This window comes from Cebidichthys violaceus, unplaced genomic scaffold (genome assembly GCF_023349555.1).
Source record: "Cebidichthys violaceus isolate CVI_PGR_0920_01 unplaced genomic scaffold, fCebVio1.0.p SCAF_15, whole genome shotgun sequence".
Taxonomy (NCBI): Eukaryota; Metazoa; Chordata; class Actinopteri; order Perciformes; family Stichaeidae; genus Cebidichthys; species Cebidichthys violaceus.
Window position 1 is genome coordinate 6,513,323 of NW_027176318.1, and position 14,085 is coordinate 6,527,407.

A 14,085-nucleotide genomic window follows, 5' to 3' on the forward strand; every position below is an offset into this window, starting at 1 on the left:
TAAATACATTTCCCTTGAAATGTAACTCACAATGTAGTTTCGTTGTATATGGGAACGTAATTTGATAGGAAACAAGGCTGATCGGCAGGCGTTTATATACTTGTCTTGACTACTTAGACTTTGTTCAGAGTTAAACTGAACACTTTGTTGCTTTTATAATTCCAGCTGGACATCCGCTCTCCTTCCTTTAGACCAATTGTACGCGTTTCGTTTGAGCAGGCCCTTGTGTATGTGTCTGCATATGTCGGCCCGGATCTGTGCAAGGGTTTGCGTGTGCTTGCACGGCTAATCTATCAAAACAAGTGTTTGTGATTGCCAGCGGATGGATGACCTTTGGGGCCTCTCTGGAGTCCCCTGTCACATCATGTGGTCGAGATAGAGGACAGGAGGGGAAAGAGCTGACAAAGAATGCAGGGAAGACACTTGCTGGGTGAATAATTTTGTGTTTTTTTTTTTTTTTTTTTAAATCCGTTTGTTCATGGAAAGGTTTTGCTGAGCACGCTTGCTTTTTTTTCAGCATCGCCCCTACTTCATATTCATGCACTTGCACTGAGTCTCACCTGGCAGCCGCCCAAAACAGCCACATTCTAATGCTATACTTTATATCACTGAGCTGCTTCACTGGAGGCAATAGAGAGAGTGCCCTGCTCAAGGGCAGACTGCCAGTAAGTGTTGAGAGAAGGCAGAGTGTTTACACATTCACTTTACTTGCCCAGAATTTCCCAGCTGGTCTGAGAAATTCAAAATTGCAGCCTGCTGGATACAAGCTTAAGGCCACCACCACCTCTAGATGAGTGAATAAATGGTGTCTCTTGAATGTCAAATGGAATATATCCATTTTACGTTCTAAAATACTTTGAGTATATACTTATAATTAGTAGTATGTTATTTTTTTCTAGCTCAAAATGTTCCAAATACCATGTTCTGCAGCCTGCAACACAATTCTCACATCGAAACGCTCACAGAAAAGATGGACATCAAATTAACAAGCATCTCTGGGTATTTATTCAAAATGAATGCCAAAATGTGCAGTACATGAGCTCAACAAGATGTCAGTTGAAGCCAGATGTTGTCTCTGCCAATATCCACAACACTGCAGATTCATCAGCAAATTTGGAAAACACTTAACCATTCGTACATCGCTACATTGTCAGACAAGGAGATGCTGCCAACCGGACAAGTTTGTATAGAGCTTGTATACACCTGCACTCACCCAAGGACAGACACACACACACACACACACACACACACACACACACACACACACACACACACACACACACACACACACACACAGGCCACATAGAGCTGCAATGGCATTTAGGCAGTGACATTTTCCAAGTGACATTTTGTCTGTGCCTGAACCCATCCTCACTGAGTGTGAACCCAATCATGCTGTCTTCTACGCTGTCATGGAGCCAACAGCCAACACTTACACGTGCATGGGACCTTGCACGGATGTGCATGAGAACACGCACAGACACACACACACACACACACAAACTCAAATCACTCACACGGTGGCTTATCAAATGTTTTAGACCTAGTTAGGCCAGATTAAAAGATCGAGAAGTGATTTGATACACTTTCTAAACCAGTCTAACAATTAAAACTGACAACCTCTGGGCTGTATCCCAGATTCCCCAGCCTCCACGCTGTCTTGACGTTAATTCATGTCAACTATCCTTTCTGTTGTCCACATGTAAAATACAATCATTTAAAAACTGTGCATCTATATGACTTTTGCGATATACCCTTACATATTAATTCAATTGACATTAATTATCTATATATATATATATAACAAAGTTAACTAATTGGATATGATCTTATTTTAAACCAAGACCCTTATTCATAGATCTGAATTTTATTGCTGCAAACCTCATTAATGGCCGAATGACTTCCGAGTTGGTTGAAAATTGACTACAAACTAAAACCAACTGATGGATTCATCTCAGAATTTACACAATAATTAAATAAGGAAAGCAAACTAGTACATTTATCACTTCATTAATTAGACTTTAGTATCTGTGGGAATTAACAATTGCATTCATTTTCAAAAAAGGCCTTGATCAAGTAGTGTTTTCAAAGTAAAGTGTGTTTTTAACATGAAGGGAGATCAGCTTCGTAACCAGCCTACTCTTTATCAAAGGTTTTAGAGTTTTTAAAAAAAAAGAAAAAACTGAGGAAGAACACCCACAAACATAAATCAATGCAGCGTTCACATTTCCTGGTTAAGCTATAATTCTAAAAGCTCATAAGAGCATACTGTCTCCTTAGTGTCACAGGGATGGTAGTCGTGTGGTCATTATAATACAGCAGGTTCCAGGGCCAGACTTTTGATAGTCTTTTCCCGGCTTGAACTGGGAAAGAAGATACTGACAGTAAAAAAAGAAAGAACAAAACTAACAAAACTGATCTCTTCAAAACATTGATCTTTTTCCTCAAGTTGCACACACAGTACATCAGGCTGTCAGATAGTGATAGCCTAACTAATGAAAAAACAAACAAACACGGAACACGTTTTGTGCTTCTCACACTGGTGACATTTATTTTGTCTAAGAATAAATGTGGTCTCAATAAATGTCACGGAAATGAAAGAAGCGGTTTCTTCATTTTTTTTTAATCAATGTATTATTACCACACCATCAATCTGTCACCAACAGAAGGGAGGCTCCTTAGTAGAAATGGTTCTGTCGGTAGCAGCCAAGGAAAGCTATAGAACCGAACTTCTCTGTAAATTAAGATATTATTTAATGTTACATATCGTACCACCAGAGTATTATTGAATCGGCCATTTACAAGAGAGAAAAGGGAAATACAAAATATTTACAGTGGGAACAGTATAGTGAATTGCCTTGCTTATATAATTCACACTAATTAGACAATTCATCACAAGTTAAATACAGTAGAACTTTTACACAGTATTCAGAGACATTAGTTTGTAAAAACGAAATGTGTTACTCTTGACAGTTAATCATGAAGGAGTTAATCACCGACAGGTTCACACACATTCAATCAAACACGCACCAATGAACACACAGGCATTCAAGAGCTGGGCGAAATAGGCTTAACCAAATGACATTAACAAAGGCTGCTACTAAGGCTGATTTTTCATGGGACTGCCAATTAGATTCCGCTCCTACAGAGTTTTGACAATGACCATTTCTATGTGTGTTTGCAAAACAGCACGACACGAGGACCAGACTTTTAAAAAGGCCAGAGAACAACAGGTGCACTCAGTTAAGAGAGTGCAAAAAAAGATGTAATGTTGCAGCGTGAAACAGTCTTTGAAGGTCAGCAAAGAGGAGGCTTTTGCCAATGTTTTGCACATGTGCATTAATGGACCAGTGTTCAAAGGGATTTACTTGCAGAAATATAATATAATATTCATAACTAGGTTTTCATTAGTGTATAAAACAATTGTGTTTTTGCTAACTTAGAATGATTCCTTCATAGATTGTTTATCAGAACAAAAATACAATCACAAAAATACGATTTTGGCATCTGTATAAAAAATTATAAAATCATACTTTTTGCCTATCATTCCGTCTCCAAACTTTGCCTCATTTTCAGTGTTTCCTCTCATTTTGTTCTAGTCTTATGTAACTCTGACAGGCCAAACCTATGCTATGGCCATAATTAGCACAGAGAGAGCGGTGTTGTATCTCTGTGTGTGTGTTTCTGCATGTATGCGTTAACCAGGCTGACGTCCCCTTCTGTTTAAAATCCCCAAAAAACAATTTTCTCTGCTCAGGGATTTCTATTTACAGCACACAGGCCCAAACTCACAAACACATAGGCTTGTGCAAACACAAAGAAAAAGAGACAGACGTCCTGGAACGAGGAGGAGAGATTGCGAAAGAGTGACAGCGTGAGGGAGAGAGCGAAATTGGAGACTAAGAGTGAGATGATTTCATTTTGCCCACTGAGCCCTTAAATAATTTAACGAGGAGAGATCTGTCAGAGTAGTGCTGTGTTTGTGTGTTGAATATTTATAATGCATATAAAACTGTTATGGCCCAGCTGTTGGCAGTCATACATCTCAGGTCTGTGCAGTTTTTTAAAGGAGCATAAGAATCCCAAATCCAAACAGATACAACGGATTCTTCTGGTTGTCACTAGTGGTACACAAGTGGTTTAGAGGTTTTATCTATAAAAAATATGTTAAATATTTTCAGTGTTTTTCATCTCTTGACAAACCATTAGCCTGGACCCAGCCTCGTGATTGCCTTATTTTCAACTGTTTAGTGATGGGGCTCTTTGATTTGTCCGTCTTTGAAGCTGTTTTCCTGAGTTCCTCTTTTGGGTGGACCAGAGATATTTTAATCCTGTGCTCATATTTATCAAACAACTCGGAAGCAGGACTACGACTCACACTGAAAGTTTGAGTAGAACTAAAAATACTCCAAACTCAGAGCAAAACATGCAAGGTGGTTATGAAGCTTTCTACACCACTTTGAGCAAAGGTTACAAGTTCTCCTTTGAAAGTGAATGAATCATAATTTTAACACTTTAATACCTTCAAATTAGATTAATAGTGATGTCCTATTTTTTTTCGTATTACTCATACGTTAGATGTAACCCATTTAAAACATGATTTGAACTCTGGAACAATGAAATAAACATTCAAAAATACCTTATGTTACGAATGGAAAGGTAGAGGCTGAAACAATTTTTTCTGCCAAAACTTCCTGTCAGCTGCCTTCTTAGAAAACCCAGACAGAATTTAAATGAGCATCCGTTATGAGAGAAGGGTAGTCATCCATCCCCGACAAAAGATCTCTTTACAAAGCTCCATGTACAGTCAAATGTGTTCTTCTAAGGCTGTTTTTCTAACAACCCCCGCAATTCAATTAGGCCAAAATCGGGCCCAAAACGGACTTGACAGGGATTTCCTCTATGATTTGGGCCAAGTCAGTATTTGTATACATCACCCACTCCGTGCTGCACAAAGAGAAACCAGAGAACCCAGACCTTAACAGCACACAAAGCCCAAAGCCACTGTATTGACTACAAAACCACTTCAGAGGTGTCTAAAGAGTGTGTGTTTTAGCTGTGACTTTGAAAAGCACTTTTCTTCTTTGTATTACTGCCATTTCTACACTCTTACTTGGGTAATGTCGCTTTATCCATGAAGTAATACTTGCCAGTGGAGCAGCTTTAGTGTATCTATCTTTATATCAGTCTTGCCTTACCATTGTCTTTGTGAGACATTTTCTCTCATTGAAAATGAAGTTCACTGTGAAAATGACAGACAACTGATTCTCGGAGTTCTTGGAGTAGACGTGACTCCACTATATCTCTTCATTGCAAATAGTTGTTTGCTGCTATATTGATGATCTAAATCCTGTATAGAGAACCTTAAATGTCAGATTTAATGAATTGCCACGAGTAAGAACACTAACATGAGTTTTTGTGAGGTGAACTGATAAATTACATGTTTGTTATTTGTTATTTGGGTATGCATACTTTATGGTTAGGCTGTTTTGAAACATTCTGTCAAATCATTAAGGCAAATAGAGTTAAATATTAATTTGCAGTATAAGTAAACAACACTATTACAGCCTAAACAGTTTAACTGTCTGTCTTCAGTTCCTCGACTTCCTCCTTTTTGGTTTACTTTGAACCAAGTTCACGGAAACATTACTGGAAATATCCCACAGAATTCAACTTTAATCTCTTCTTATTTGGGTTATTTCACACCCTCATCTGTGAGTTATCCGACCAGGATAAATGAGACCCTGAGAGCAGTGTCTTAATGCATTCTTGGTTTGGGCTTGCCTGTAGTTGTTCTAGGACAGTTTCATGTTGTGAGGTCATTGACAAAATTGCATTAATTTTCCCAATAATGGGCTCTTTTATTGTTATTATTATTGTAATTGGTATTGATGGTAGTGCTAGTCGTACTTGTGTGTGCGTGTGTTGTTTGTGTGTATTTGTGTTGTTGATGCACCATCATCCCTTCAACTGAAACCCTTACTATTATCATCAGTAGGACTGATGTGCTGCTGTCCATTGCATTACTGCCATACCCATAATCACACCAAAGAACACCCCTCCGGTATTGCTACTAATGTAAATTCAATTTCATTAGAAGGTCGCTTGTGCAGAAAAGGCCAGTCGTCACAGCAATAGGAAGGACTAGTATCCCTGGTGTACAACAATAATGAATCATGTGTTATTGAAAACGATATGTGTTAATGAGCTAGGTTGATGCAGAATGAAGCCAGAACGAGCTGTGTAATATTTCTTTGTCTAGTATCACCATTTGCCAGATGGCTAGAGCACCTGTGTACACACCTACACAGAGAAGCACACGCATGAACGGTGATGCGCACAACCATTGCAGGCGCACTGCACGCAAACACACATACACATGTTCCTGTTCTTCTCTCTATATGAGGACCCCACACTGACTGTTCTTTCCTTATATCATCTGAAATCAGCTCTTATTTTGAAGGATAATGCCTGTTTGTCACAACTTGGATCAAAGTGGACTGTAGAGTGACTACCAAAATAGTTTAGCCTGTAACAGCCTGTAACTCCTTCTGTCCATCCTCTTGGCTCATCTCCACATACAGTGGTAAAGGATTTACATCCTTTTTCATTATATTTTCAGTTTCTTGCGTAGTTTGTTTTCGTGATGTCCCAAAATCTCAGCAATCACTTCACAGAGTACAGTGTGATCGTGACAAATAGAACTGGTGGGCAAACCTACGAAAATACTATTCAAGTTGCAATTAATAAACAGTTGGCCTTGGAGCAAAACCTAATCCAGGAGACTTCACACAAAAAAGATGTGGTGTTTGTTCTCCCGAAGATAGAAGTACAGGAACATAAGCACACATGCCCCTTAGCAGGTAACAGTAAACCAGTGTTCAGTCGCAGACATACCATACCCACATTGTTTGAGAGAGAAAAGAGTCACAAACATGATCAGGCCATTCTGGTAGTCTGTTTCCTTTCTTTTTTTTTTCCTTGTTCTCTCTTTCTTGCGCACACATGCAGACGCAGAGGGAGTGGATCAGGTGTCCCTCCCTCGGCCACCCTCTCATGTGACTGTCATCAACAGAGACGTCTCAGTCTCCTGTCTTTCTTCCTTGCTTTCTCCCTCTACTCAGTTTTTTTTCTCCCTTCCGGTCCTTGCCCCCCTCCTTCTGCCCCCCCCCCCCCTCCCCTACTGCTCCTCTCCTGACTCGCGGTTGACTTTTTACACTCATTAAAGTGACAGACGAGACGGGCAGAAGGGGGAGGGAGAGGGCCAGAAATGAATCTCAGCTAAATTTGAACCATACCTAGGCTACATGAACCACAGCTGTACGTTTAGAAAGGAGGAACGGGGGTGATTGCTACCGTGTGGGGAATTTTAATATTCATGTGAGTGACAGAGGAGAGGAGGGTGACCTTTTAACCAACTCCCATTCACACTCTCCTTTCCCACTCATCTCATCTCCGCTGTTTTCATTCCTCTTCGCTGATTGAGGGAGGGGAGGGAAAGAATGAAGAAGCGAGAGAGAGTTACTTCTCAACTAGAAGGTCATAGCTCTATTTGATAGCCTTTTGTCTCCCATCCAAAAACAGCACTGTTAATAGCTGCCCATAGGCCACTTTATAATGATTGGGCCTTATCTCTAGACACACACAGACAATCACGCACAGACAGCACACAGTGTCTTTATGGTGGCAAGTGGGGAATTTTGCTTAAATGGAAAGAGAACTATGGCTGCCATTTATCCCATTTAAAGCTGTAATACATGGGCCACTGCTATGTTATCCTGCATTTTGTCGCATGTACAATAGGTCCACATACAATATATTTTATTTAATGCTGTACATGCATGTGGGATTGACTTTTATACTGTCTTATTTCCTCCAATTTTTTCCTCCAGTTTTAATTTCAAAAGCAGCTGTGTGTTGGATGTAATACAGAAAGCAGGAGTTGAAGTGCACAGAGCTGTAACATTGTATTTTGTGGCTGTGCAGCTGTCTAATAAGCATACATTGCCTAATGAAATAAATGCCGGGATGACAGTCAACTAAACATTGATCACTAAGAAACTTGAGGAGACTGGTGACTTCCGCTCAGGTTTTGGTCTGCTTTTTGTTGGAGAAAGACTCAAATACAGACACCTCTGTGAGCAGGTGTGTGAACAGGCAGGGACGGTGTGTGAGAGGAGTCAGGTCCTAATTTATAATGCCGGGAGGGTGGGGGGTGGATGTGGTTCTACAGTTGCCATAGAGACCTCTGTGGCTGACTGTGGGCGCTGCTTTCTGCCTCCTATTCATTCATGAGAGGGAGGCGATGACACACACGCACGACACATGCACGACTTAGTGGAATCCCACACCTTGTACATTTTGATAGAAACGCACAGACAAAGCAAAAGGAGCAACAGCTGAAACTCATCCCATCTCCTCGGTTTTCGGATCTTGTGAGCTGTGGTCCATGCACCTATCAAGGTAAAATATACTGCTAAACACAAAACTAATTATTTTGCAATTAGGTTACAACTTGTGGAATCGGCAGGACAGCAGGCTTTTTCATAAAACAATCAAAATAGTTACTATGACAAATCCTATCCCTTGATTTGAACGTTGCTGGGATCACATTGTTAAATTTATATCGTGATCTGGCATCAGCATTGTTGGACTGTGGTTAGATGACATTCAGGTAACATTTGAAAGCGTGGTAGAGAAGACACATTGTCTCCAGCAAAGATACAGCTTGGTTGTCTTCCTTTGAGCAGGACAAGAAAATGACTGCTTGTCTCCAAATGTATCTCTCCAAGTGCATAATTCTACAGATGGTGTCCAAGTGCTAACGCTTTTAGCAGCTGTGTGGCGCGTGAAGTTATACGATACACCTTTCTGTCTTTTAATATTTCCCATAATTCACACCTTCTTTTTTCATTCCAGTACATTTACATTATGTCAGTACCTTGAAGCAAGGACTCAACTCAGGATGTTGTTAGAATATTTCCTTACATCGGCAGTAATAATTCACTTTCCATCTGTAGATTTTATGTTTGTGTCAGGTTGAATTTACTCACTCTGGGGAGTGAGTAAGCTTTTACTGAGTCAAATGTTATGGAGCTGGCAGATGTGTGCTGTGGGAAAAGCCTAATTGAACAAAATAAGTTATTCTCAAAACATTACAGAGCTTTTATGATGTTGAGTTGCTAATCATGTTCTTAAACAATTTCTTAAGTGTAGTAATTATATGACAACGTCAAAATTTCAACAAGTGTTGCTGACTGTTGTGGTATTGCAGCAGCTATATATCTGAATTTACGGCTGTTCACAACACAGTGATGTGCAGTAATACGTACTATGCAATACGAAGAGAGAGGGTCTCTAAATCACATACATTCTAAACTACTATTTGAAGCATCCTCTGTTAATGCCGACATTAAGTAGGATGGCTTCAAATGTGTTCTTTGCTGTCTTGTACTTTGAACTAGTCAGAATGCACATCTGCATGCAATTGGACATACAGACACTATGCCAATTCAGGAATGTGCTTTTTGAAAGTCATCATTTATCGAACTGCACACTTCTCCCTTAGGCAGAAGATTTGAATAACTAAATGTGACAAAAAAGGTTATGCATATTTGAATACATTTTACCCAAATGCAAGAACTGCCCTAACAGGTTTCCCATCTGTTTGTGCATTCAAGCATTACCGTAGAAGGCATTTACGATACTTTACCGTTGAGGTATTACATATCATCAATTAGCATAATGCTTCTTTAGGTGCAGGGATTTGCTTTATTTATTTTTTTCTTTTACACCTTGAGGATTTGAAACAGTTGCAGCAGTGGCAAACAAGGTGACAAAGCAGTCTCCTGTGGGGAGCAGAGCGGGGCTTTGAAGCGAGGCAAACAAAGCTGTAATTTAGAATTACGGGTCCAGGGGGTTTAATAGACCCTGCTTACATTCCCAGCGCCACCGTGCTTTGAAAATCTTAGGGGTGACTGAGCCCGCTACTTTGTTGTTCACCTGTACGAGGTTTATCTCGTCGCAGGTAGAGCAAGAACAAAATCTAGAGAGGAGGTTCGGTAGAACAATGAATGGCAGAAAGCAAGGAGAGGTTGGGTGAATGGAGAGAAGATAAGAGAGGAATGGGTAGAAGGTGGGATTGTGCCTGGCGGCTAGTGGTGTAATGGCACAAGGTTTACTCATTAACAATTTCTATGTGAACTTGCACATTGCCATATAGCATACCGTTTGTGGTAAAGGAATTTCCTACCGTGAGATCAATAAACTACTGCTAGTACTACATATGTATGTGTCAGGGGCTTGCTTTTGACACTTAAGTGGATGTGTGTGTGTGTGTGTGTGTGTGTGTGTGTGTGTGTGTGTGTGTTTGTGTGTGTGTATGTGAGGAAGAGGGAAGAGGGAAGAGGGAAGAGGGAGAAAGCATGGACCTAAAATTGTGTACAAGAGGAACACGGAACCAGGGAAAGAAACAGTGTGCATATGAGTAAGTGGTTGCTGTAAGTGTGCGTGAAAAAGGGGTGAGGCAGAGAGAGGGAGATGAATTGCATTGTGCTCTGTAGTGTTGGGGAGGAGAGGGGATTGAGGTTGGAGACTCGAGATAGCGACTGGGGATCAACACATTCAGAGCTTCAAATGGCTTTGAGAAAACCAATCAAACCAGCATACACTCCCTCTACATCTCGCTCACACAGTGTCTCTCTCTCTCTCTCTCTCTCTCTCTCTCTCTCTCTCTCTCTCTCTCGCAGGGTCTCGCATATACACGCATGCACTCGGTCGGACATGCACAATATCTTCAGCGGGGTGGAGTTCACTGCACTATTGATCTGCTTCCATGTGGCTGTGATTAACTTCAATGCAACACGCACGCACGCTCATGGGCGCACGTACTTACGCACAGTGAATGCTGGTTTGAAATCTCATCTGTCTGGCTCATAGCTAGATGACTGATATGGAACTGTCAGTAAGCCACTTAAATAGCTAATGCATCGGCACACATACACACAGACAGGGTTGGATAATGCATTCTGGGGTAATCTTCCATCCATGAAGCCTTCAACAAGCAGCTCCCAACAGTGACAGACAGAACAACTCAACAACACATGTCTTCATTGGTATCCATGAAGTCCAAATTTGAATAAGATGTCCATGAGGTTTAGTCCGTATCACAAGACTAAACACTTTGAAACTCTGAAAAGTTATCATTGCAGGATACATTTCTTTACTGTTGTGATGTAAACAGTTGAATTACATCATTTGCATTGCAACGTATTTTGCATTGGCTGCATGTTGTTGAGTTGTATTGCAGTGATCTGATGTATGCAGTTTTTATTCTAAGTTTGTAATATTCTTTCCCCTCACATCTATTCCACTATACAGTTAGGATCACTGCAGTATGTTTTTGTGCTAAAAACCTGCCTTTTTTTGGTGAAAAAATCAACTATCACAATATTTTTGACCAAATACATCGATATCGTTATTGCAACGATAATTTGGGGTAGATTATTGGTGCTTTCGCAAAATATTTACAAAATTATATTTTTGATAAATTATCATCAGCATTTTATATATATATAATGATCAGCTTCATCAGCTACTGTGGAGAAAAAAAAATTTGTTTACAATTCTAATCTACCTTTTTAAATGTGAAAATGTCTTTATTGGACCAAACAGGAAAACAACTCCTATGGAAAAAAAAACACATCTCATGCAGGAATTCCACAAAAATCTTCTTTCGACAGATGTACAGTGTTTAACCCAGTTTCAGGTGGAGTGCTTCAACTACTCCAATTGACAATCCTCCCGCACTTCACAGCGGATGGGATTAAAGGACTTTTTTGCTCACACATTTAGAACACTTTCAACCAGTCACTCTGCCTCACGCCTTTTCTCACCTGTCAATCACATTCATGTTAATGATCACACTTCATTTTTAGCTGTCGCATAGCTGTCATCCAGCCCTAAGCTGTTTCCGTGATCTGCGGCTGACAATACTTCACTTCTCCCACGACAAGCAGGTTGCACTCCCAAAGCAACTCATGACTCACAATTGAAATACTTTTCCAGGGCTGTTGGGTGGCTTTCAAAGGTTACTTATCATACATTGAAAAAGGATATTGAGCTTTTAATAGTTTTAACACCCCACTGCTTCCATCAATGACCAATCAAATGGGAAATAAAACATTGTATTTTTGCTTTGGTTTCTCTGAAGTAAAGATAGGATTACTTGCATCAGAGGTTAAAGAAAGACACAGCACCAATTCCAAACGTTCACCCCTAGGAGCTTCCCAGCAGAACCTCAGCTTCCTCTGTTACTTCCTGTATTGCTCTGTCTTAACGCACACTTTGTCTTCCTCTATCTCTTCAGGAGCTTCAGTTTGAACGCCTGACCAGGGAACTTGAGGCTGAGCGTCAGATTGTCGCCACCCAGCTGGAGAGATGCAAGCTGGGATCAGAGGCGGGCAGCATGAGCAGCATCAGGTAACATGGAAGCCCTGCTTCTCTGTGTGCGTGTGGTGGGGTTATGAAGTAACACACAACGTCCCCATCTTTTGTGTGCGGTGATTGGCAGATTATTGTGTGGAAAGGATATGTCTTCATGGGTGTGTCCTTAAACACTGTCAGGTAAAAGATATGTTGTGTTTGTACGTGGGACTTTGGGGGTCACAATGTTCCTGCCTTTAACATACACAAGATTGTATAAATGCAAGTGTGGCTTTAACTGGCACCCCCGACTGCCCATGCACAAGAGGAAACTTAACTTAGAGTTTGATGAAATAGGTTTTGTGTCCTTCATGACACTAACGCTGACTGCACCATTAAATGCCTTCAACCCCACACACACACACACACACACACACACACACGCACACACTAAAGCATACACACCCTGGGTGTTTTTTCCTCGGATCTGTGGAGTGATGCTACTGGAAAAGAACAGTGTTCCCCCTGCTGTTGGGTGTATTTATCAGCTGGATGGATTGGGACAACACTGAGGTTGCAGGCGGAATCACACACAGGGATAAATGCACTCACACTCAAGTACAGATACACATCGATGGTGTTACATGGGGCAAAATAACACTTGGGGGGAGCTTTTGCACACACACACACTTTACGGACAGACGCATGACATAACAACGTGAGAATACGATAACACTATTCACAAATGCATAAGCATTCACACTCTCACATACAGCACTGACACAACATTATAGCTGCCGTGGGCTCGAGATAACAGACACATCGACACAAGCCTCGGCAACTTTGGCAAGGGTGTGATAACACACACTTTCACCCACACATGTACATGGTTTCAAAAAGTCCTCTTAGAGACTTTGCTTTGCCACTGAGACTCAGGTCAAGCCTTAGTATTACTCTTCCTGGAACCTCTTTAATCACATTACGGCATTAATTAGCATGTTAGCCACAGCCCTGAAAGCCTTCAAAATACTTTATTATGTTCCCCATTTATAAGTCTGACCTTTCTGTTGCCAAATGTTTTTCCAGATGAGGGAAAGAGAGCTCTTAATGAAAGAGGGAGCAAAGATGAGGGAAGGATGGATGGCGTAGAGGAGATGAACGCGACTAGCATGCTAATTCTGAATTTTATGCTAACATCTCAAACCTTGAGCTCAGTATCTGCCCCTCTCCTCTCACTAAATCACTGTCCCTTCACATTCTCCTTGATACAAGCTTAGCCTGCCTGTAAATAGAATTCCTTGACTAAAAGTAAAGTCTGTCAGAAAGTTATTTTGTGGAGTTTTGTGTGTGTGTGCATGTGTGTGTTTGTGCGCGTGTATGTTTTTGTGCTTGCATGAATTTTTGTGTGATGTCAAAGAGTCAGGTTCATACAAATTCAGCATTCCTCTGACTCCCTCAGGCAGCTTATTCCACAAGTACACAACCCAGAGTGAGGGGAGCAAGGAAACAGAGCAGGCTGGAAAAAAAGGCACTTTTGAACCTTCCCAGTTCATTCTACTTGATCCAGCTGAGTCTCAGATGAGACTTTTTGAAAGTTTAGAGGTTTGCTTCCTGTGTTTGTGTTGAAGTTCCAGTATTTAATATGCTAGGACAGTCATTTAC

General features: G+C 40.8%; 1 protein-coding gene across 1 annotated transcript in view; it reads left to right on the top strand.

Annotated features, from left to right (window-relative positions):
- Positions 1 to 14,085, top strand: part of ctnnd2a (catenin (cadherin-associated protein), delta 2a) — a 232,506-nt gene that overhangs the window by 62,734 nt on the left and 155,687 nt on the right. Inside the window, exon 3 of the mRNA XM_068709723.1 lies at positions 12,368 to 12,480. Coding sequence (XP_068565824.1) covers positions 12,368 to 12,480 — 113 coding nt within the window. The remainder of the gene's footprint in view (positions 1 to 12,367; positions 12,481 to 14,085) is intronic.